Source organism: Oreochromis niloticus, linkage group LG12, assembly GCF_001858045.2.
Source record: "Oreochromis niloticus isolate F11D_XX linkage group LG12, O_niloticus_UMD_NMBU, whole genome shotgun sequence".
Taxonomy (NCBI): Eukaryota; Metazoa; Chordata; class Actinopteri; order Cichliformes; family Cichlidae; genus Oreochromis; species Oreochromis niloticus.
Genome location: NC_031977.2, coordinates 18365500 through 18389006, shown reverse-complemented (window position 1 = coordinate 18389006; position 23507 = coordinate 18365500). Strand labels below are relative to the sequence as shown.

The following is a 23507-nucleotide window of genomic DNA, read 5'->3' as shown; positions in this document are numbered from 1 at the left end:
TGTTTTGTTTTGGGGTTTTTGCACTGCCGCAGTTTTCATGTAGTAAAAATACGTGCTCCAGTTTCAAGCCATTCATCTCCCACGCTTCTCCTCCATTTGTTTCCCGTTATCCTCTCATCCCGTCTCACTCTCCATGATACCTCGCCATCCTTCTCTCACCTCTTTTTTTCCCCTCCTCCCTCCCTGTGGAGTACCAGGGACGGCTCTATCGAATGCACTGAATTACACCCATGACTGATTCACAGAGCAGAGAATAGGAGCAGAGAGAGATGCCTGTTTTCAGCTCCTTCTCCTATTAGTTCTTGCCTCTTGCAGCCACGTTTGCTAGAGTAGCGGGTTAATAAAAGCAGACAAACAAATGTGGGGCAACACATCGCAGGGTGCAGAGGTTTGGGTTTGATCGACAGCCCGGGGATTTCTCCTGCGTGAGGTATGCATGTTCGACGTCTAATTGCACCTGAAAAGCCTTCTGGGAGTCAGATCCTTCATCAGGCAACAGTAAGGAGAGGAGAGTCCCTGTGTGATAAATTCTAGTATACTGCACACATTTATAATTGGCTTTGCTTAAGAGGCCTGCAAAGCACATAAGTTTTCTCGTTTTCACAGCGATGCGTTATTCTTGAATAATGTTTTCATGCACAAACCACATTAGTGGTTTGTTTCCATTGATTACAGCTCTCCCAGCTGCTCCAGAGGATGAACTGTTTTTGCCTGTGGAGGATTAAGGAACATAATGAAGGCTCAAAACGATCACTTAAACCTCTCTGTCTCCCTACGCTAACAATGCTAATCCTTTTTTTCCTCTTCCCTCCAGGGGATATATGTATGCAGGCCTGGAGTTTGGCGCAGAGTGCTATTGTGGTCATAAGATCCAGGCGCCCAATGTTTCAGAAAGCGAATGTAACATGGAGTGCAAAGGAGAGAAGAGCAACGTGTGCGGAGGGCCCAACAGACTGTCCATCTATAGGCTGGAGCTGAGTCAGGAGTCAGCGCGCCGCTGTAAGTCTGGCATCAGCATATCCAATAACACAACACGTCAAGTGTTTACTACTGCTGATATAAATACTCTATATCAACACTGACAGGTTCACAGCCTGAAATAAATGTGAAATGAATCCTTTAAATGGAACCTTCAAAAAGTTTAATTTCATTATAATTTGCCATAAAAACTGAATTTGATATTTGAAAATAAAATATTAAACTCGGGTCTCTTTTCTAAGATGGATCTGATTGGATATGAGTGTCCTGAGAGTCTGTACTTAGGCACAAAGATGTAATTTTGATTCAGGAGTGTAACACCCGCGGCTACTTTGAGGGAAAAGATTTGTTTTATTTCGGGTTATTGCCACAGTCGGGAGCAGGCTGCTCTGTTGTGTTTACCTCGTTCCCCGGAGAGCTGCTCTACCTACACAGCCCAGCCACCTGTGGTCTGCATCCTAAACACTCACTGCCTGCCAGTGGAAAACTTCAGTCTTGGGAGAAAGAGCTGATTATCAGGAGTTGTAATGATCTTATAGTATAGAACATGCCTAATTTTTTGATCCCCTGCTGGATCACTTACAAAGTAATGAACAGTCTTTATTTTGTATGCTAGTTGCATTTTAATTGAGAGAGAGACAGAATATGAGCCAAACATCCAGAAAAATCTTTTCTTTGTAACAAATTCAGCAGGGTGTCTAATAATTATTTCTCCTGCTATACCTGTTATAAAACTGTGGCTTTCTTTGTTGCTTTGTTGCGGGAACTTTTTTCTTTAAAATCTAAAAAAGTCCCGACCACATGGTGGGGTGACTCTACCCACCCTTTCCTTTTTGCATTCACTCTTCCTTTTTCTCTTTCTTAGCTCTTGCTTCTTGGAAATACTGTGAGATCAGAGAGAGTTACCATGCAGATATGTGGTGAATATTTTCACAGCTCAACTGGTCTCTCCAGAGGGGTGCACTACAAAGCAAGATTACTGGGTTAGCGTGGTATTTCAAGCTTAAAGTCAAAGTTCTCATTGTGACGAAGGTGGCTGTACCTTGGTATGGTTTGCTTTATGCTGAACAGATAACCTGATCCACAGCAGGTTACGATCACAACATGCATGTTATAGACGCAACCTGTTAAAAATGTTGGCACGGCTGAAGGAACCTGCTAAAAGACTGCAGTACAAAAATCGCCATATATAGTCACAGTTCAGTAGATCATGCATAAAATGAATACTTTTATACTCTTTGGCTGCTAAACAAAGATTAGGACTTTGACCAGTCTATGATAAATCAGTTGAAATAATTTCACTTTTCTGGACACAAACTAATGTAATTTCCACATTCCTGTTTTGGGGTATGGGCCACTGTAAAACCTGAATGCCCCCAGGCCTTCCTTTTGCTGTTTCATTGTTACAGCCCGTTCTTTTTCAATCTCTATCACCTGCTCTCCTCATAATGTCTCTGACTGAAGCAGGCGGCACTCAAATGATCAATTTTGAGCGGATGAATAGTCTAATAATGCGTCCGAATCCTTCTTTTATGTGAGAAGCGGGAAGCCCAGATTAACAGAGACAGTTGATACCAACCGTGGTGATATCCTTTATCTCTGACTGGTGGTTTTAGAAATTGTTGAGCCAGCTGACACAAAGAAAGCTCGGCTATGCTGAACCTGCTTCCCAGTGCACCCCTCTGTTCCTCTGCTGTTTGTTTGTTATTATTCTCATTTCTGCTTTTAATCCTTCTATCTAACTGCTGCGCAAGCACTTCATGTTGGCATTTTCACCTCTAACCCTGATCTCGTGTCATGTGACGGCTGCTCAGAACATCAAAGAGGAAATGGAGGAAATGTGATGTGCTGGCTGTTTTGCGAGCTTTGCCGAGTAAATCCCAGCTCTTAAAAGCTATAATAACTGAGCACAGATGCATCGTTGATGTACGCTTTGTTATTGAGACCATTTTCTGTGATAGCTGGATGGATTTAAAGCTGCAGCATGTTAAAACAGGAAGGTAACACAAACAGGATCCAGTGCATCCAGGGCTGTTTCATTGTAATGGAGAGAACGTGGCATTAAAAATGCAACTTTAAGTCAGAGAACAAGGTCAAAAATAAATAAATAATTTAACACACACACAAACAGCACTAGAACTAATTTATAAAGGGGATTTCCTTTTTTTTAAAAGTCTGACACCACTGATCACTAATACTTCCTGTAAAGGAAAGGAGAGAATGCTCAATAGTCTTGTTTACTGGTAGTGACAGCATAAAGTCTGGAGGAAGGAATACCAAAGAGACGCAGCTCTATTTGCATATTTTACTTGGCTTTGTCTGAGCAAGCAAGGTGTCTTCATCACGGTGTCTGTCACAGTGAAAAGCAGCGCATGTTTGGTTTCTCTCCTCTGTTATTAATTCTTAACAGTTTGTTGACAACAGAGACATTTTCGTAAGTACTTTATACTGGAGCTGCTGACAGGTTGACAGCCTGCAATAAATGTGAAATGGATGTTTAGATTTCCTTTAGCGGTGACTTAAATTTGGGTGTCACCCTTTAAAGTTGTGGTGCAGTGCGAGAAACATTTCCTTCGTGAATGAAAACTAATTTATCTTTTCAGTTAGGTTCAGCAGGCTGGAAAAAAAAAGGTCAATAACAAATTAAAAGAAGGTTAAAAAAAACAACTGCACATCAAGGAGATGAGCAGCTTTTGTGATGTGTTGTCTTCACCAACATCAGACCACAGAGAGGATTTGAGGTTGCAAGTCATTCCAGGGACATGAGTGCTGCTGTTCAGGGTCTCAGTGCTGGTCTGTCTGTGTGATATAAGATGAGCTCATTAACAGTAAAAGAAAAAAGTGTCTCTGTGTTCTTTGCTGTTGGTAAGTGACAGTCTGGCTTGTTTTGTCTGTTTCAGATGGCAGTGCCATTTTCAAAGGGTGTTTCCACCGGCCAGACAATGTCACACTGGCTCTCCCCTTCAGCGCGGTCATCCAGAACATGTCTGTGGATAAGTGCGTGGACATGTGCACAGAAAGGGTGAGTGGATGTTGGGGATTTGTACGCTGTGCGAGTGTGTCCTCAGTGTATAATGGCTGTTGTGTTCCAGGAGAAATCGCTGGCTGTGCTCGCTGGAGATCGATGCTACTGCGGATTCCCAACGCCCCTCTTCTCCCTGCATGAGCTGGAGGACGAGGGCATGTGTCTCAATCGGTGCCAAGCGGAAGAGTTTGAAAGCTGTGGAAACGACAAGTACTTTGTCGTCTACCAGACACAGGTTCAAGGTAAATTTTAATGCTTCCTGGCAGCAGCTGAAAAGCCACACATGTGTTGAAGCTCAAATGGTGGCCACATTCTGTTGGTGGGAAGTCCAAATCAGACTCTGAGGTTTAGCACATTCAGTTTAAAGTATGATGACACATGCGGCATTCAAGTGCAAAGTGTCAGCATGAGTCTGAACTTTGTCTAACTTCATTTGCACACGTCGTGCAAAGTTTGCAAAATTATTTTGGCACTGACTGTTCAACCCTGAACTGTAGATGATTTCATGTATGTGATGCATTAATAAGCGATGGATTAAAGATGTGATCATGCAGTGAAGAAGATCATTTCAAAAATCACAAAATTTAAAAACTGACAGTTCTTCTCCTGCAGCTTTGCCACATCTGTTCTTAGCCCCCTTCAACCAGACGTGCGTCTTACACTCTAATATTAAGTTAGTGCTGTTTTGGGCCTAGCGTGGAATTCAACTCAACTTCCTCATATTTATGTATTTACTGGTTCCACAATTGCTTACTTTCTATTTTGCATTGCTAATTATACCACTCTGTGATGTGCAATCAAAAAAAGTTGTGGTTGTCTTCCTTATTAACTCACACTTCTACATTTGGACTACTCACTGGCTTTCTAGCTACTACTACTTGCATGTGCCTCTCATATAGACAAGATGTCAACTTCTGTGTTGAGCTGCCCAAAATTCACAATGGTGATTATCATGTGTGATGAGAATGGGATATAGAGATCAGATCCAGATCTGTCAGTTGGACACAGCAGAATCCCAGGAATGGTAGGGATTAGGGCAAAACCCCTCGGAGTCTAGATGCTGGTGGTGGAGATGAAGATGGAGGCTTGGATGGAGCCTGACATGGGAGAGGGGAGGAAGCTGGTTGCATGAAGGTGTCTGGAAAGGAGAATGAAATATGCGCAGTGATATTTAAAGTGCATGGAGTAGTGGCTGATTGGCCTGAAGAAGGCAGACAGAAAGACGATTAGACTAGACGAGTGATCTTGCAATGAGCTTGACAGTGTGGGAAAGTGAAACTGATGCAAAGCTTAGATAAGTTACCAAACACCTGAGAAGCAGACAGATGTGTGACTACAGATCTTTCTTATTAAACGTATGTGTAAGCTTCATTTAGACAAGTTCATGTTTTCGAATTTTGTAGACAGAGTCCTGAAACTTCACTCTTGAAGCTACTACTCGTCTAAAATGACGTCTGATTGGTCGAAGGGCCTCTTGAAAACAGAGCCCAGAGGAGGTGCAGGAGTATAGTTCCCTCTTAGACCACTTGAATTACAATGTGCCAAAAGGTTATCATGGATTTTTGTCAGTTGACATGAAAACTATATCACCTGCGCTAGTATCAATTATTTAATTCCTCTACCAGCTAATTCTGAGCTGGAAGTGCATTTTGAGTACCTCCAGACTATCCAAAAGCTATCAGCCCAGTTTTTAGGAAACTTTATGGAGTAGTGGGGCTAAAGGAAGAGATAATTGACTTCAGAAGCACATAAAGAGAAATGGATAAAGAGGTGGGGTTCATTTGTATAGATGTCAGCTTGGCACTCTCACATTCAGCTACAGACCAGACCACCAAGACTAATTTGGCGGAGGTGGCTTTAGTTGTACTTCCAAATGAATTCCATAGTGGTTCATTTATGGTGAGAGCATGATCCCGCTCAGAGGCTAAGAGGTCTGTGCTGACAGTCTGAACTAACGCGCCTTCCCATTGCCAAGCATACTTTGCATTCAGGGAGACTGCAGTGTGCACAGTTTGTAGCAGCTATCTGCAAACTGAAGTGAGGGAAACAGATATAAATACGAATGTTAGGAGTAAATGTGTTATCCATGCTTCTTCCCCAGACACATGTGCTCAGTAAGCAGACTGAATGTTCTGGTGTGGTTTGCAGTGACGCATTGTGACCAGAAACCAAATATCGGGGGAAAGCTGCAATTTTTGCAAACTCATCGTCTAAAGAGCAGTGAACTGTTACGAGTCCTAGGACTAGTTGTACCACAGTAACAAGTGGTTGGTTGGTTATAAACATGACTTATAAACCTTTGTTCTAGTGTCCAATGTTGGTTTCACTTACTTTATGTCAACAACAGACATAATTCATGCTCAGTTTCAAACTGTATAAACCAAATAAACACTGGGATTCATTCAGGAGGCTTCAGTTTCAACCAGTGAATATTCCAGGTATCTCACAGCATAAGTCACAGCCTCAGAGTTACTTTTAAATAACTATGGCTGTTCTCATTTGAGTTAAGTTACACACTAAAAAAACCTCCAGAGTCACACTTTAAACCTTAACCCAGTCACAGCGTTAACACTATCAGGACTGTGTCATATGCCAAGGGTTCAGGGCCCCAGTATTGAAAATAAACACAAAATAAACAGATTATTGGTACATTATGAAGCTTAAAAAAAGCATTGTTTGTAACATAGCTCCTGCCTTTTTTTTCTTAAGATGCCATGGCAACAGACTAAACTAAGATAAACAGACATGTACATAAAAAGACTCATTACAATGGTGCTAAAAGGTTGTGTGTGTGTGTGTGTGTGTGTGTGTGTGTGTGTGTATGGTTGCCTGCTGTATTAATCTTAAAAACACACACAAGTATGAAGACATGAACCCCTCATTCATATGAAGTGGGCAGGGTCCCTACTTTAGGAAACCCAGGTGCAGTACACCAAAGCACTTTGGCTCCAATTTAATTAGTTTCTCTCTCCATTTCTGTCATGAAGTAAAAATAATAACCTTCTGTTTGCACAACAGGTGTAATTATCCCACTGTGGCTCCTTTTTTCCTAATACTGAGATATTTTGCTTGTTATGAGCTGGAAAAACTAAAAATAAATACAAAGCTTAAAACCACAACATGTGAACAATTTCGGTAATAAACAGAAACAAAAATGTCTCAGCATTTTGTGCGCGCACAAACAGGATGCAAGTGTGAAAACACCCGAGTGTGTCCGTGCAGTTTAAGCAGGAGCAGAGGGCACTAAGAAAAAAAAAAAGGCTGATATTATTGTCTGGAGTTTGCAGACATGCATATGAACAGCAAAGGGATGTGTCGCATATGAGGAAGTCACACTTCTGAGTTCTTCTGCATGACCCCCCCGCACTAAATTCTCATTTTCGTGCCATTATGCACGCTCGATGTTGCAAATCATCCGAACATTATTTATAGCTTTACTTTTTTTTTTTTTTTTGCTTTTTTCTTTTTTTTTGTAAATGTGCACATTTTTAAATAGTTTGGGCTCTTAAAAGTTTACTAAAAACAATATCATCATGTTTGACAACTGAGTGTTTCTTGGATTTCACTGTAAAATCTTGGGTTCCAGACACATGCATGCTTATCACTGTTTTTCTTGTTATTCCAAATATTGTTAGAAGCTCAAAAATCCAGAATAGGTCTGTCTTCAGTCCAGGCATTGTTGTGGGCAGTGTTTCCTTAATGCAGTAGACAGATGTGGCTTGGATCAGCAGAGTCACATTGCAGTAAACAGAAATGGAGGTTTCTGTGAACAAACACAACAAAACAAAAATCAGCTGCTGGGAAATGAACTTCATGTGATCATTCTTGGCAAGCTGAACCCAGAAAAAGGGAACCTGTCAGAGACCTGAATGTGTTTGCTTTAAATCTGGTTTCAGTTGGAAAAACCGATTGTTTACCACACCACATGGTTTTGACCCAGTGCTACACCCCACTAGGGAAGACAGTAGTGATGTGAAGCTGAGATGTTGTTATCTGGTTTGTGACCACTTGCAGTCAGTTGCTTTGTTCACAGAGTGTCTGAGAGAGATTGCAGTCGGTCTGGATCATGAATATTTGGAGATGCTTTGCATCCTGTTGCAAGTTGCAAGGAGATTGTTTTTACACTAGCATGACTGAGCCATAACTCAATAATTCAAACCCTAATTATTACAAAATTGAGCACAAATGTTGTGTTAAATGTTGTATATCTAAAAGGTGTAACAGTCTGGATGGAAACAGACAGGTCAACTTGAGTTGTTGGGAGACTGTTTGAAGTTATTAGGTGACATTATGTGGAGAAGAATATAATAAAACAAGCCCGCCTTGACATTTCTTCTTTCTATAAAAATCATCCAAAGTTTAAACTTAATCATTCCGTGTCTGTTATTACAAAACTGTGTAAATATGCAGGAAGTGACTGATTTTCAGCATTAATTTGAAAATTTGAGATTCATTTAATCGGCTGATCTTTCTCCACTGTCAGATAATCGGTGCATGGACCGGCACTTCCTTCCCACTCGTGCTAAGCAGCTGGTGGCCCTCGCCAGTTTCCCTGGAGCTGGCAACACTTGGGCTCGCCACCTTATAGAGCTCGCCACTGGCTTCTACACTGGCAGCTATTACTTTGATGGCTCCCTGTACAATAAAGGTAGGCCTCGGCATGTTTTTGACACGATTCACAGACACTCAGCCATGAATGCAGTGCTGTGGATGCTATAAAGTCACTCTGGGCTGTTGCTGTTTCACAGGATTTAAAGGGGAGCGCGACCACTGGCGGAGTGGGAGGACAATATGCATTAAGACACATGAGAGCGGCAGGAAAGAAATCGAAGCCTTCGACTCCAGCGTCCTCATGATACGAAACCCCTACAAAGCCTTGATGGCAGAATTTAACCGGAAATATGGCGGACATATTGGATTTGCTTCCCAGGCCCACTGGAGAGGGAAAGGTAAGCTGCTGAAATCTCGGGATCAGTGAATATTATGTTGCACGAAAGTCTCGCTGTCATCGTACTATGAAGAAAATGAAAATGAAAGACTTCATTAAACCGAGGCACTGAGGGCATATTTCATTTTTGGTACTGATAACACGAGGTTGTGGTGAACAAAGTTTGAGTAAAGCTTCACAATAAGTAGAAACTGAAACACTGCAAAATGAGAGAAAAACAAAAGAACTGGGAAACTGTGATACAGAAGGGCAAAGAATTGAGGAAATGCAGTCAAACTCTGGCCTTTATTAGCGGTTTGACCTGCACCAGTGTGGCTGAGCGCAACATTTTGTCTTTTGAAAATCATTTACACCATTTAGCCACAGCCTCAGCAGTCAGATAAATTAGAAATGTTTATGACAAGTCTGATTCAGATCTTCATTCTATGTTTAAATTGGGAAATGTATGTATACTTGTAAAGATAGGAAGTGCTCATGATCTAAATACTTAGCAGCTTACTTTGTTTCCTTTTTTATGCTGTTAGCTGCAGATGTTATCAGTCAGAAAACGAATATGTTTTTTAAATACACAGTTAAAAAAGCTGTTGAAATGTCTTCCATCCAGGGTGCAGGGTGAGTGTTTAAATCCCCCTTTTGTCCACTTGATGCTTAAAATAATGGATTAAGTTCATTTTCCATTAAAACCTATGTCTAAAATATAGGTGACAGCTTGTTAAGATGTCTTTATATTTCAGGCAAATTTTGCTCTTCCTGTTGCATTCCCCACGTCCTAGTAACCGTGGCAACCGCTTTTGTCTTGTCCGCGTATCGTCTGTCTGACTTTATGCGAGGTTTCATCGATTTTTTTCCCCAGAGGCTGGAGAGTTGCCGACCCAGCAGTTGTCTCTCTTTGTGGAAACATCAGCACATTTGGCCTGCCATTTCCAATGAGTGTTTATTCCCTCTGTTGTTTGGAAAATGATGCGGTGACTTCACTAAAGAGAAAGGCTTTCTGACAGCTGCCACTTCGAATAGACGGAGAGCGGGTCAGCGTGACATTGTGCGCAGGGCCCCACATGTACGATTTGATGCATTCACCTCCGCAGAGGGAGACTGTGGGGCTCAGATGATGTTACAGACACTGATGCCTTCCAGCGTGGCCCCATAATGTCAACTCAGGGGCAAGTGCAACTTATTTTGGAGGTCATGCCATGTTAGAAAGCACAGTGAGTTATTTTCCAGTGTTATCTCTGAGATTTAGCGGCTATACAGATGCCTCTTTTTGGGCAATCTGTCAAAAAGATACTGTCTGTGTCTTCACTCTGAAATGAGCAGAACAGGATTTTGGAGAAAAAGTTAAAATGTTTTTTATTTTAACTTCTGTTTTTGCAGCTTCTTGGCCTTTCTGCACTGCTGGTTGTGTTTTTGGGGTGAAATTTCTGATATTCTGTCCACTCTGGCACTAAAGTTGCCTCTATTATTGGTTTCTGAGACATTGCGAACTCAGCAGACTTTATCGACACCCTCTCACAGCAGTAAAGATTTGTCCTTATGCAGCACAGCTCCTGCCAGCTCCCACTTTTTATGGGCCACTAGATTATGAATGAGTCAAAGCTGAAAGAAAAGGTTTTCTCACAGCAGCTCTGCAGTTTGAATGACAACCAAAAATGTCCGGACATTTCAGAAATTACTTAATGTGCCCTCCCTGCCTCTGGAGTTGAATGACATCAGTGTTTTGCTAACACAGCTCTCGCTTCCTCTTAACTCTGAGCCCACTTTGACTTTTTTTTACCGTTCATTTTACCGAGAACTTCCATTTTATTAGAACAGACAAAATGTACATGCACTTAGTAATATAAGCTCTTTGATAATTATGACTTAATAACCTTTGGTAACCGCTTCTTCATCTAAGCTGAAATCTCAAAGTGCAAATTTTCTGGTGTTAATGGAGACGGCGTCTCCATGAGTGGATTAGTAGATTTTTGCGGGCATTTTTTATATGGCTCAGTTCTGTAATTTCTTTTTTATTATCTTTCTTTCACTTACACTTTGGTTTACAATTGTTTCATTTACATAGTCATGCAAAAGTCTTGAGCCACCGTTTCTGGTGTTTTTTGAAGTGGTCTTGAGCACTTTGAAGCAGCTTTCTGAAGGTCTGTCAAGGTTTTGCTTTGGAAATTGGCTACTTCGTCACTTGTTTTTAATTGCAGTCTGCTACAGCAGCGCTTTTTTGTATGTTGACCTATGAGTCATTCAAGCACAAAGGCAACCAACTCAAAGGATGAACCAGTGTGTGTCAACATGTCAGCATGCTGACACAAAAATGCATACGTTGTTCCCATTTTTTTTATTTGAATCTATGAAAAATGCCAAACATAACACAGTTAATTAGGATAAAATAGTATTTTTGCAAGAGCAAAGAGCTATTAGCCAAAACTTGGCATGGCAGCATGGTGTGTCGTGTGTCTTTTAAAAACAGAAAAATGAGGAAAATGGAGACGTGGAGGACAAAAGAAGAAGTGTCAGGCCTAAAAAACTACAGCAGATAAACAATATCTGAAAGTCATTTTCTTAAATATAGGAAAAAAATCCAACAAAGACCTGACACAGAACGCCAGAGGTGATCCATCTGCTGTTCACAGGGTGGCTGTAGATGTTCTTCCTGCTGTATTTCAGTCTGTACTGTAGAATGCTTTTAACTTGTGCACTGGTACCCAAAACCCTCATTTATTTATGTTCTGTGGCCTCTTTGTCCTGCAGAGTGGCCCGAGTTTGTCAAGAACTATGCCCCTTGGTGGGCGTCCCACACGCTGGACTGGCTGCATTATGGGAGGAACGTCCACGTGGTCCACTTTGAGGATCTGAAGAGGGACCTGTTCTCCAAGCTCAAAGGAATGGTCGAGTTTCTGGGTTTGAAGGTTTCTGAGGATCGCCTGCTCTGCGTCGAGGGCCAGAAGGACGGGAACTTCAAGCGGTCGGGGCTACGTAAGCTCGAGTACGACCCGTATACTCCTGAAATGCGTTCAAACATCAATGAACTGATCAGAACAGTAGATGCTGCTTTGAAGAAAAGAAACATGTCTGGGGTTCCAGAGGAATATATGCCAAGATGATAAATGTGAAGACCTCTGTTTACCTTTAAATTTCGTTAGTTTTCCTTTTTATTTCTGCACATCTTGTAGAATTTCATGACATCAATAGATTTTTTATTGTGTTAGATGTCTGTTAAGTCATCTAGGCGGACACCTATTTCGTTTTTTCAGTCATCTTTTTCTTTTTTAAACTAAACTAGATCAGCTTCATGCATTCATAGAGTAGACGTGACAGTTTTAACGGGCGAGGTTTGTGTTTCTCTCATTTGCTGAATGAAAAGCACTCCTTATCCTGCTCTATGCACATGTGCTGTGTAGGCATGTGCACATGCCTTAACACAAAGAAGCTACAGTAGCTGTGACTACAGAGGGGCTCATCTGACTGTGCTGACAAAAGATACGATACAACACTGCAAAGTGTGTTCAATGAGCTTATTTTGTGCAAAAGAAAAGTCAAAACATTAATTTTCCTGCTGCTATTACAGTTACAGAACTATTTTATATAAGAAGCTCACTGAAAGCTGTATCTCTTTGTTAGGGGGGAAAATGCAATATGCAGGGTATAACTACCTGATGATGATGATACTGTGTGTTTCCAAGATTTTGTAAGGTGTTTAATTCACTGTATGTACGAGAAATCAGAAGGTTATTCAAGAAGCTGAGTTATCCCTTTCGAAGAGACTGACTGAGGAGAGAAGAGGATTAATGTCTTTGGCATTTATTTATCTCCCGTGAGCAGCGCACACGTTGATTCATTTGGCTGTGAATATGTTTTCTTAACACTGGACTCGATGCAGAAATCCAAAAAGCACTTCGGTGTGCAACACCTTCCCCAAAGATCACTGAGGAATTAGGCATTACACTCGTGTAATAGACTGGAGTTTACCTTAGAAGTAGTGACTGTTGTAGAGGTTTATTTATGAGAGCTAATCACACTGAATGTGAAAATTGTCTTTTTTCCTTTTTTTTTACTGCTTTGTTGTAAGAAAAGCTTTGAAACAGTTAAAGCTCATAATCATTTTCCTATTCCTTGTTGAAAAAAGAAAATCTCCAGCAAACCTTTGTGCAGCACGTCTTAAAACGGTACTCCATCTCCTCTGCCGCTTAAACACGAACAAATATACAGATTGATAAATCCAGGAATAGTAAAAAAAACAAACAACAGCACCGGTGATTGAGAGCCAGACAGCATTAACTGACTTCCATTTTCAGTATAATAAAAATATATTTTTATAGTGTATGCTGACACGTTCAAAATATTTGTATTGCAACAGGCAAATGGGAGAGGTTGTTTCTATTTTTAACACATGCTTTAAACTTTATTGGCTCTTTGCATTTATTGACAAGCCGGCACTTATTGAACAGGTGTCACATTTGAATGTATTTTCTATGGAATGAATGTAATGTAATATGGCCCAATAAATGAGTGAATCCAAGGAGTGACTCATGACTGAATTTCTAGAAATCTGCTACGATCTGTAGTAGTCTTAAACATTTTTATTAATATATCACATACCACTGCCGGTGACTACGGGTAAGAGAAAAAGTGTTTTCCTGCTGTGACCCTTAGGGGCTCTAGTTTTACGGTTCAGTGTGCACAACAAGGCTTTCCTGTACACCTCTGAGAGCGCAGCCAAGAGAAAAACAAGACTAAGCATCGACAAGCGTTCTGCTTCGTTACCTAAAGCTATAAATACTAATGTCATGTGCTGCTAACATGCACGTGCTGATTTTTATTAGCAGGTTAAATGTCAAAACATGTATATGAAAGACAAACCTAGGAGACAGTTTTGCCTTCAGAAGTGTTCAACGAGGGGCTGGAAACAGTCCTCAAAGTTTTCAGTCCATATTAGCATCACACTGCACATCCATAATGTGAATCTGCCGTTCCACCTTATCCCAAAGGTGCTCTATTGGTTTGAGAGCTGGTGCCTGTGGAGGCCAGCACAGTGTGATGTTTAAGAAACCCGTTTGAGATGGCTTGGGTTTTGTTATGTGGTGTGTTATCCTGCTGGAAGTAGGATAAAAGATGAGTACACTGTCGTCATAAAGGGATGGACATGATCACCGACAATATTCAGGAAGGCTGTGGTGACCAAACAATGCTCAGTTCGTCCAAAGTGTGCCAGGAAAATATCCCCCCGCACCATTACACCACCAGCAGCCTCAACTACTGATAAAAGATGGGATGCCAGTTTCTAAGGCAGACCGGCTGGTTTGCACAATGTCTACATGCAAAATGTGCATTAATGAGCAGTTGAACAGACCTACCTAATGATGTGGCCGGCGAGGGCGCAAAAACATTCAAACTGTGTTTATAAATTAAAATGGTGCAAAATGAATATAATACAAGTGAAAACTCATTAAGCTCATTTAGAATGTGAAACCAGAAACACATCTAAAGAAAGTTCGAACAGAGACATTTACTTTTCTGTTGACCACTGTTTTTTTTAGCAACACTCTGTACATGTTAGAGAACTGAGAAAACCTGCTGCAACATAGAAAGCAAGCGGTTTCCCAATTCTTGCTTGATCCAGGAATGCACCTTGCAAACCAAGCTTCTCTCTTTCTTTCTTTTTCTAGCAGAAAAGAGGGTTACGTAAAAATGTAGGTTATTCTCAGGGGGATAAACAGTGTCTTATTTTAAACTTTGCTGTAGTAAAAGTGTGAGTTGAAGTGTTGTTATGTATGTTTGTCCTGTAGAGTTGGGTCTTTTCACTCTGTGAGGATTCATTCTCCACCATGCATGTAGTTTGTAGCACTTCCAGGGCTTCATTTTTCATCCCTATAGAGGTTGCTGCCTGTGTTTACTGTGTTCACCACCTCATAAAAACATGGCAGCATGCCTATTATGGGCTAGCAGGGCCTCCTATGGTTTTCACCCTGTGTTTTTGTGATTTAGGCCTTCTTGACTTACTTTTCTTTTTAATAATCAGCTCCTGGGTCTTGTTGTGTTTCCTTTCTTTTAAAGATGATAGCAACCTAACCGTCTCTTTTGGTTTAATTAGTAATAAAAACCTTTGATTTAACAATTTTTTCCTTTCGTTTCTTTTTTTTTTCAAACCAAACTCTTTTTGTTACTTTTCCAGATCCCTTGGACCTTTTAGGGGAACATAATGATGTCAGTATCTATAAATTAGCAGCAACTACTGAGTCCGACTGGCAGTAACTAAAGTTTTTGGACAAAATAATATGTCAAGCTAAAATCGAACAAGATGCAGAGTTTGACTTCAAACTAACTCAATTATCTTTAAATGTTTGTACAAAAAATTTAAATGGCAGCTTTTAGAGCTCCAAGAGGAAAGTTCATTGTCTTTTGGCTGCTCCCTTTCTCCATCTCATCCGATCCCTACACCACTACATCCATGAATTTTCTCTGTGGTCTTGCCCTTTTCCTCCAGCCTGACAGCTCCATATTCAACATCCTTTGTCCGATATATCCACTATCCCCCCTCATTTATCCAGGCTTGGGACCAGCACTACGAGTACCCTGGCCTGTTGCCCTCGGTGGTTGGGTTGTCCAAGAGGAAAAGTCAGTGGAATGAAAAAGTCATGAGAATTTACCTGAGGCTTATGGATATCTGTCCTGAACTTATTGGCAGTCTATTAGAAAAAGCCAAATGTTGACCTCCTACTGGCTGGAGGAAAATTGAAGGGATTACCAAAGATATCAGGATTCATCCTCTGTGACCTCTGCCAGACTGATGTAAGCGAGATGATTTCTTGTCTTGTCTTTCTCTTCACAGCCAAACAGCATTTATATGTTGGGTTTTGTTTTCTCTACACCACTACAGCTAAAATGTTATGTCCAGTTTTCGGTGAAAGGCATCACAAAACACATTATATATTTCTGAAATGCTGTAATATAATAGATTACTGTACAGTTACAACTATCAGATAGTCAACTACAGCTAGTGATCTGGATGATCTGTGGTTAGAGAGAAAGAAAATCATCCATTGTGCCTTTTTCCTCCAAGCAAGCTAATGTCAGTTGTGCTGGGAAGAAGTAGAACAGTCTGCATCTTTCCACGAGTGGAGACGTGAACATTACTTTTATTTTTACTGCACCAAAGGGAAATAACATGATGGTAAAGACTAAACTGTATCCAGTACAGAAACAGCTATCCAGTGCCACTGAAATGACATTAGCTCTTTCAAGCATCTGCACAGACAGCATGCTAACACAAAGCTAGAAGGCAAGAACCCAGAGTGATGTTAAAGCTGAGTGTAAGCCAGCCGCAGCCTGTCAGCTTGAGCCTGATCTTCATCATGTAACCAAAGCAGTGGTGACATGCAGGCTTGTGATGTTGTAGCCTCTGTTGCTATTCTTACATGTTTCACTATGTGTTTTAGGTAGTGGCTGCTGTGGGAATTGGTGCTATGAGTGAAGCTGCATCCTCAGCACTGAAGCTAAATAAAAGCTATATAAAGTGTACACTGGTTGTCCCAGGGAGATAACTGAGGTTCCTGGATATTTGTGTAGCCACCACACTCAGACCAGACACTGTGCAGTTATTCAGAAAGTTGAAAGAAGTTAGCCTGTTGTGCTGGAGCTGACAGTCCTATGGGAAGAGCAGTTAGAGTACAGTAAGCTCAGGAAAGAAAGATGTGGACCTAGTTGCCAGCTGTTAGAGGCAGAGGTGGAAGGTGTGCTGGCGGAGGTGGGGTGAGAGGCTTTGCAGGCCAGTCTCTACTCTGAGTCATACTGCTGTTGGGGATATGAAGACTCCAAATGAGTAAAACTATCAAAAAATCTTGGAAGCAGCATAGAAGCTGGCTTTGGCTGAAGAAGGGTGATACATATCAGAGGATCCCTGGATACAAGCCGGGGCCTGGCATACCCGGCTGGGTCATCTGGGAGAGGCTGTCTGTAACAGCTGATAACTCAGATATCTCTAGCATGCAGCAAAAAGTGTATGCTAGAACAACAACAACAATTAAATAAATAAATAAAAATAAATAATGCTGAACTCCAAAAGCATAATCATAATCGAAAAGGATACAAGCTAGACGCCAGAAAAGGAAGACACATTAAACATCAATGATAAAACTGTATAGTGACATATATTTTCTGTAAAGGTTGACATTAAAGACAACAGTGCATCTGTGTCTCATTTTTTTATCACATCACCCACAAACATTTCCTGGAGAAACCAATGATGTTCCTACACCAAGCCACAGCTTGGTGTCAAACTACATTTACACATATGCCGTCTGTCAGCACCTTAGAACTCACTTTTATGAAAACCACATTTGCAAAATATTTTGATGATCAGAGCTTCATGAGATTTACAGGCATCATATAGTCATTCAATACTTAATAACAGGTTAATGACAGGCTGAGTGTGAGGTGGCTATCAATTATACATCAAAAAAGTATCTTTTGGCACCATGATCGTGTGTGTGTGTCCTCATTATGATTGGTTTGTAGCCTGAGGTTTATATTAACTTGTAATTATGTTATCATGCATTTCAGGCCACAGAGTAACCAAAACGTTACATAATCAGCAGTAATTGCACATGACACGTTGCTTAGGTTTTGAGTGATGACCCTAATACTTACTTATGGTTTTTGTCAGGTTTGCCAGCATTTCCTCCAGCATGATCTAGATCACATTTAAAGTCATAGTAGAATAATTACCAGTGACTACGTGTGTTGGTTTTAAAACAGGACTGATTGTGGTGACTGCAAACAGAAACCATCCAGTGGCTTCTGACAGTTTGTAGAACTCCTGACTTTAAGCAAACTCTTTCACATTTCTACGTGGGCAAGTTCCAAACACAGTTCAGCTTTAAAGGTTAAATCTCTGACCAACATTTCATTGTTACTCATTGCCAGGGTTTCAGGTAATCTGTGCTTTAAGGGTTTCCCCACAGCCCTACACTGTTTCAACATTTTAAAAAATTACTAACACTCAATCCCTCTCATGCTTCCTGTTAAGTTGCTAATCTTCTTGCAGCTCTTTCAGATTTACAGCGTGGGAAATAATTATTTGATCCCTTTCTGAATTCTCAGTCTCAGATTGTCATCGTAGTTTCATTTTTGCTGTGAGTCGTACATAAAAGTTATAAACTCATTTGTGTGTCACTGAGTGAATTATGTATTTGGACCCCACACTGACTCATTACTTGGTGGAGAAACCCGTGTCAACAACCACAGCAGTAAAACGCTTCTTGTAGTTGTTCACCAGGTTCTCACACACTCTAAGCTTCAGCTCCCAGCACAGATTTTCAAAAACACTAAGGTCTGGAGACTGGCTAAACCACTCCATCACCTTAATGTGCTTCTTCTTTAGCCATTCCTTTGTGGACTTGGTGGTATGTTTTGGGTTATTGTCCTGCTGAAAGAGCCATCCATGACCCCTCTTCAGTGTGTCCTGTAGCTTGACTGTGGGAATATGCCTACAGGGGGATTGCGGATGCTGGAAGATTGGGGTGTAGTGTGTTACCAAAATTGTTCTTGGTGACTGTGGTCCCAGCTGCTTTCAAGCTCCTCCCGTGTAGTTTTGGGCTCCATCCTGAGGGCCACTGATTGCCATTTTATGTTTCTTCCATTTCAGAATAATCGTAACTTCTCGCCGAGCTTCTTCCTGGTGGTCTTGTAGACCATTTCAGTCTGTGTGCAGGTCTACAATCTGGTCCCTGATCCCCTTTGACAGCTCTTTGGTCCTGCCCATGGTGGTGGAGAGATTAGAATGAAAGCCTGAATCTGTATACAGGTGCGCTTTACACACATAGCAAGTTGAGTCAGGAGTATCTGAAATTGATCAACTGTAATGTGGTACACAGTCCATCTATAGCAGCCAGAATTCTGACTGTAATGTAGGGGATAAAATACTTATGTCACTCAGTGACATGCCAATCAGTTTATAACTTCATGTTTCGTATTGTGTTGAAATTCTGTCTCTCTTGATTAAAATAAAACTACCATAGAAATTAGAGACTGTTCCTTTCTGTTAAAGTGTGTATGCAAGTGTTTTGAGTGTATGTCTTTTTAAGTATAACTTTCACCCCACCGTACTTAAACATAGCCTCAAACATGTCGTGAAAAAAGACGCTTCTCTGTTCTTGTGCAGTGACCGGCATGATACCATTGCACCATATACAATATATGCAAGTAAAATATTGATGAAATAACGGGCATTTGACAGTAAACCACAGATATTTCACATTTAACTCGCAGTACAAAAGTTTTCATAAAGCCACAGTGGGCAGAACTCTACAAAAACAATTGAACCTCAGACCAGAAATAATTGAGTCTCTAATTCTCTAACCAACATTATATTTTGAGAAATCTACTTTGTAAGTGTCTTCTCACAGCCCTACACTGCTCCAGCAGAATGTCACTGAAGTATAGGAACTCATCCGGCCCACGATTTACCAAAATTCACTGATATGTGAAGTACAAAAGGAAGGTGATAAGGTTTTCTCACTGCTTGGCTGCACTGTACAAACTAATGACAATTAAACTCCACTGAGAAGTCAGTGAGACTCACAAACAGCCATATCAAGGACAATTTAATCTACTTCACCACCAAATAAAAGTGTTTTAGTTCCAGAGTAGTATTATTATTATTAATATTGTTTCATGGCCAATGGTAATTATGGCGTGGAAATCAATGAATATACAAAAGTGCACAAACATTTCTTGGAGAAATGTTGACCTTCAGCCCGGTTTGGGTGAGACCTGTTAGGTGATCATTGTGTGTGAGTTTGACTAAATTCTCACTAATGGCGTAGGAGGAGTGATTCTTGTGAAGTGTGAACAAGTGGACGATGGATTCCTCGGCATGGCATGAGCTCATCGGTCCTTCACCCAGATGGGTGAATAAAAATCCCCAGACTCTTAATTCCTGTTGTGTTATCTCTTAGGTTAAAAATGTTATGACTGTTTATCTCCGTCTCATCTTTGTAGTTTTAAAGTTTAGGCTCAAAATTAGGCTCAAACACAATGTGCAAATATGTCATGTGGTTCTATTGGTGTGCAGAGGCGGAGGTGATACCGTTGGATCAGACGCAGGTGCAAATAAAATGTTAGTGACATAACTGGAATTGTCAGTGAAATGCGGATGCACAACAGACAGCAGACATTTAAATTCTTTTAGTTTATTAAAGCTGTGAAAAGAAAGGATTTTGGCCTCACATGTTATTCAAACCTCGCTCCCCCACGACAACATTTTCTGACAAAATTAACACATTTTACTAACAGGGGCTTCGTTCCTTTCTTGCCCTTTTTTATTCTTGATATTTCTTGCTTCACATTTTCCCAAAAAATGAAAACTGGCCTTGAGAGAGAAGTCTATCTTTTCCTTGGTAAACAGCTTGATGTACAATAAACTGGAAGGCTGCTGCGGATTTTTCATCACCAGAAATAAATTGCCTAGCACAGTTTTAACTGATGTTAGTGTTCTCTGTGCATTTTTTTTAACAGTTTCCCAAATGTATATCTCATTGCAGATAAGAAATGAGTACATTTTCAGTTAGTGATTGTTTGTTTGGAAAGCGCAGCCTCCAAATACAAATTAAGCCTCAATTTTTGAGAAATTAGAGAGTGAATCAAAGAGCTGTAATGGATCTTGTTTAATCTCAGAAACAAAGAAAAGCAGCAACAAAAGTCAAACTTTTACAACTACAACTCCATTCGTAGCACTCATACATGAAATAACATAAATTGTTGCACAGTATCTGCAAATACAGATTGTGTGATTGGCTGAGCTTCACCCTGTCACACTCTGTATTGTGGTCAATTACCCTTCTTGAAGTGTTGCAACATGAAACTATAATGCATTGTTATATATCTAATTAGAACCACAATTTTGTGAGTACTCTTCATTATCCATTGTTTAACTTTTAATTAAGATGTCAAGGAAGCAAGTCAAAACTTGTGTCTGTTCCACCAACAGACACAAGTTATTTCCTTCTTGTTTTAGTGTTTTACCAGTCAAATCAGACTTTCTACTAACCACCCAACCATGCAGGAGTGTCGCAAGAATCAGAAAGTGATCTGCAAATGCATGCACCCCTTTGAGATGCTTGATGCATGAAGGTATGTCATACGATTGTTTTTAATTCATTTTATTTTAGTACAACACTTAATATACAGGTAATGCTTTGAGTCTAATGTATAATACACGGTCATTTTTACAGCTGGAATATACATAGTTCATTCACGGTTCTCCTTCTCCAAGTAAAGACATATTTTACATGTTGATTGATTGCACATTTTTAAACATTATTTTTGTTGTCCAGTGAACCAACTGACTGAAACAGTTTGGGGTGATTTTTGCACCTCTAGATGTGTGTAGAGGCTCTGCCGTCCATGGAGCTGGACCTGGACAGGTAACGGCTGGTGGTACGACCTTCATCTCCCATTGCATTCTCCATCTTTGAGAGCAGAGAGCTCTTAAACTTACGCCTGAAGTCGTTGCCCATGAAAACGTACAACACAGGATTGAGGAAACTGTTTGCTGCTGCCAAAGCAGTGCCTGCTTTGAGTCCGATCTTCAAAATGGTGTGGCTGTGGTGGTGGGGGTTCAGCTCAAGTAGGATGAACACATGGTATGGGAGCCAGCAGATAAAGAACGCAACAATCAGAGCAGTCATCACCTTGAATGGTTTGGTGTTTTTGGCCATCCTGTTGGTTCGAAGCTTGAGGATGATGACAGAGTAGCAGATGGTAATGATGATGAAAGGGATAACAAAGCCAGCGATGAAACGGCTCACTGCAACAAACTTGTGACTGTGTTGGTGTGTGTAACTGTTCAAGCAAATCATCCGACCTAGGTGTTCCTTAACTTCCCGAAAAATCATAGAGGGAATGCTAACTGCAACGGCGAGCAACCACGCCATGACAACAGCAACTAATGCCTTTTTAACAGTGCGCTGGTTCTGAGCCCAAACTGGAAACATGACTGAAACACAGCGGTCGACGCTGATGATGACAAGGACGAAGATGCTGCTGAACATGTTGAGGAACATAACTGACGGGATTAACTTGCACAAGAAGCGGCCAAAAATCCACTCCTCAGTCATCGTGTAGGCAATGGTGAATGGGATGAAGGAGCAGAACATAAAGTCAGAGAGCGCAAGGCTCAGGTACCATATGGTGTTGACTGTTTTCTTCATCTTGAAGCCAGAAATCCAGATGACCAAACCATTCCCACAGGTGCCCAGCAGGAAAATGATCACATTAATTATGACTAAAGTCACACAGGAGCCTTCACATGTTGGCTTGTGCTGAAAAATTGGCTCTTCACGTGTAGTGATATTGGAGGACTCATAAGTGTAGGACGCATTTTCAGGATAGTCATAGTCTAAATCTTCTATATAATCCATTTCTTCTGAGGGTGAAAATCTGTTTAAAATTTCTGTGGAAACAAACAAACAAACATTTAATTTAAACAAATGTTTCCCGTTTTTATTTTAATCTGAATAAACATCTCTGTGTATAACTGCATATAATTAAACAACAACAACAACATACCTGTTCTCTGCTGGTGATGATCGTGTCCAGTGCACAGTACCAACTGAGCTGAGATAATGCTTGCAGAGGTATAAGAAACTGCATGTAACCAAAGTCAGCTGACTGGGTGGTTTCTCAACACTTCCATCTCCTAATTTCAGTACTGCATTTTGTGGTCTTGCACTTTAATAACTCTGAGGCATTTGATTGTGTTTTGTGGATGTTTTTCTTCTTCTTTTCTTTTCTTTTTTTCAACCTAAACAATTTTTTACTTTTTTATATAACAAATTACTGATGGCAGACTGATAAGTTCAGTTAGAGCTCAAGCTCCAAAGTATTATTACTTTATCTCTGCGTTTGATTGCAGTCCTAGAAACCACAGCATTAGGCTTTTATTAGTTTTTACATATTATTACCCATATAATCAGTGGGCAAGGTTAAATATTAATATCCTACTTCAGCAAAGGTTATTATTCTCTTCTTCTGGCACGTGAATAACAAAAGTCTTGAATTTACCACACATGAGCTGCCCAGTGTGAGTTTTGGGACTTGGCTTTGATGGTTCTGTCTCTGACAGCTGCACGCTTTTGGCCAGATGTGGAAGGGAAGCAAGCCAGAGCACATTGTTTATTTAAGCTTTGGTCAACATGATTTTAATTTGATATTGCAACGCCAACCTCTGATGCAGATGATCAAACTAATGCACACAAAGTGCAGCAGCTGTTGTAAACACACGTCTGCTATCATTTTAATGACTGAATTAGCTCTCAATGGTTGTCCTGCTGCATGGAGCCATAATCATGGAGGCAGACGCAGCCATTCCTTAATGTTCTTGGTTTCTCCTGACCGCGAGGAAACAGCTGCAAGAAGAAGAAACACAGATGGCAAAGTTGCTCAGTGTAGAAATGCTGTGATGAGTGAGGAGGACGGCAGTGCTCTCAGACGTGACTCCTTTTTGCATATCAAACTTCCACTTTTCTACAAGATAATTCACTGATTGGGTCAATCAGGCAGAGAGGTGAT

The 23507-nt window shown here is 40.7% G+C and overlaps 2 protein-coding genes across 4 annotated transcripts in view; one reads left to right on the top strand and one right to left on the bottom strand.

Moving 5' to 3' along the window:
- Positions 1-13458, top strand: part of wscd2 (WSC domain containing 2) — a 41433-nt gene extending 27975 nt beyond the window's left edge. For all 3 annotated transcript variants that reach the window (XM_003451643.5, XM_005473340.4, XM_005473342.3), the window contains exons 4-9: positions 815-999; positions 3879-4000; positions 4071-4245; positions 8487-8651; positions 8752-8952; positions 11691-13458. In XM_003451643.5, the coding sequence (XP_003451691.1) occupies positions 815-999; positions 3879-4000; positions 4071-4245; positions 8487-8651; positions 8752-8952; positions 11691-12043 (1201 nt within the window). In that variant the 3' untranslated portion in view covers positions 12044-13458. The remainder of the gene's footprint in view (positions 1-814; positions 1000-3878; positions 4001-4070; positions 4246-8486; positions 8652-8751; positions 8953-11690) is intronic.
- Positions 13459-20584: 7126 nt separating this feature from the next.
- Positions 20585-22648, bottom strand: LOC100705441 (chemokine-like receptor 1). Its single transcript, XM_005473339.4, has 2 exons — positions 22506-22648; positions 20585-22389 (listed from the first exon to the last, which is right to left on the bottom strand). The coding sequence occupies exon 2, from the start codon at positions 22355-22357 to the stop codon at positions 21314-21316; it is 1044 nt and encodes a 347-aa protein (XP_005473396.1). The 5' UTR covers positions 22358-22389; positions 22506-22648; the 3' UTR covers positions 20585-21313.
- Between the last annotated feature and the right edge of the window lie 859 nt (positions 22649-23507).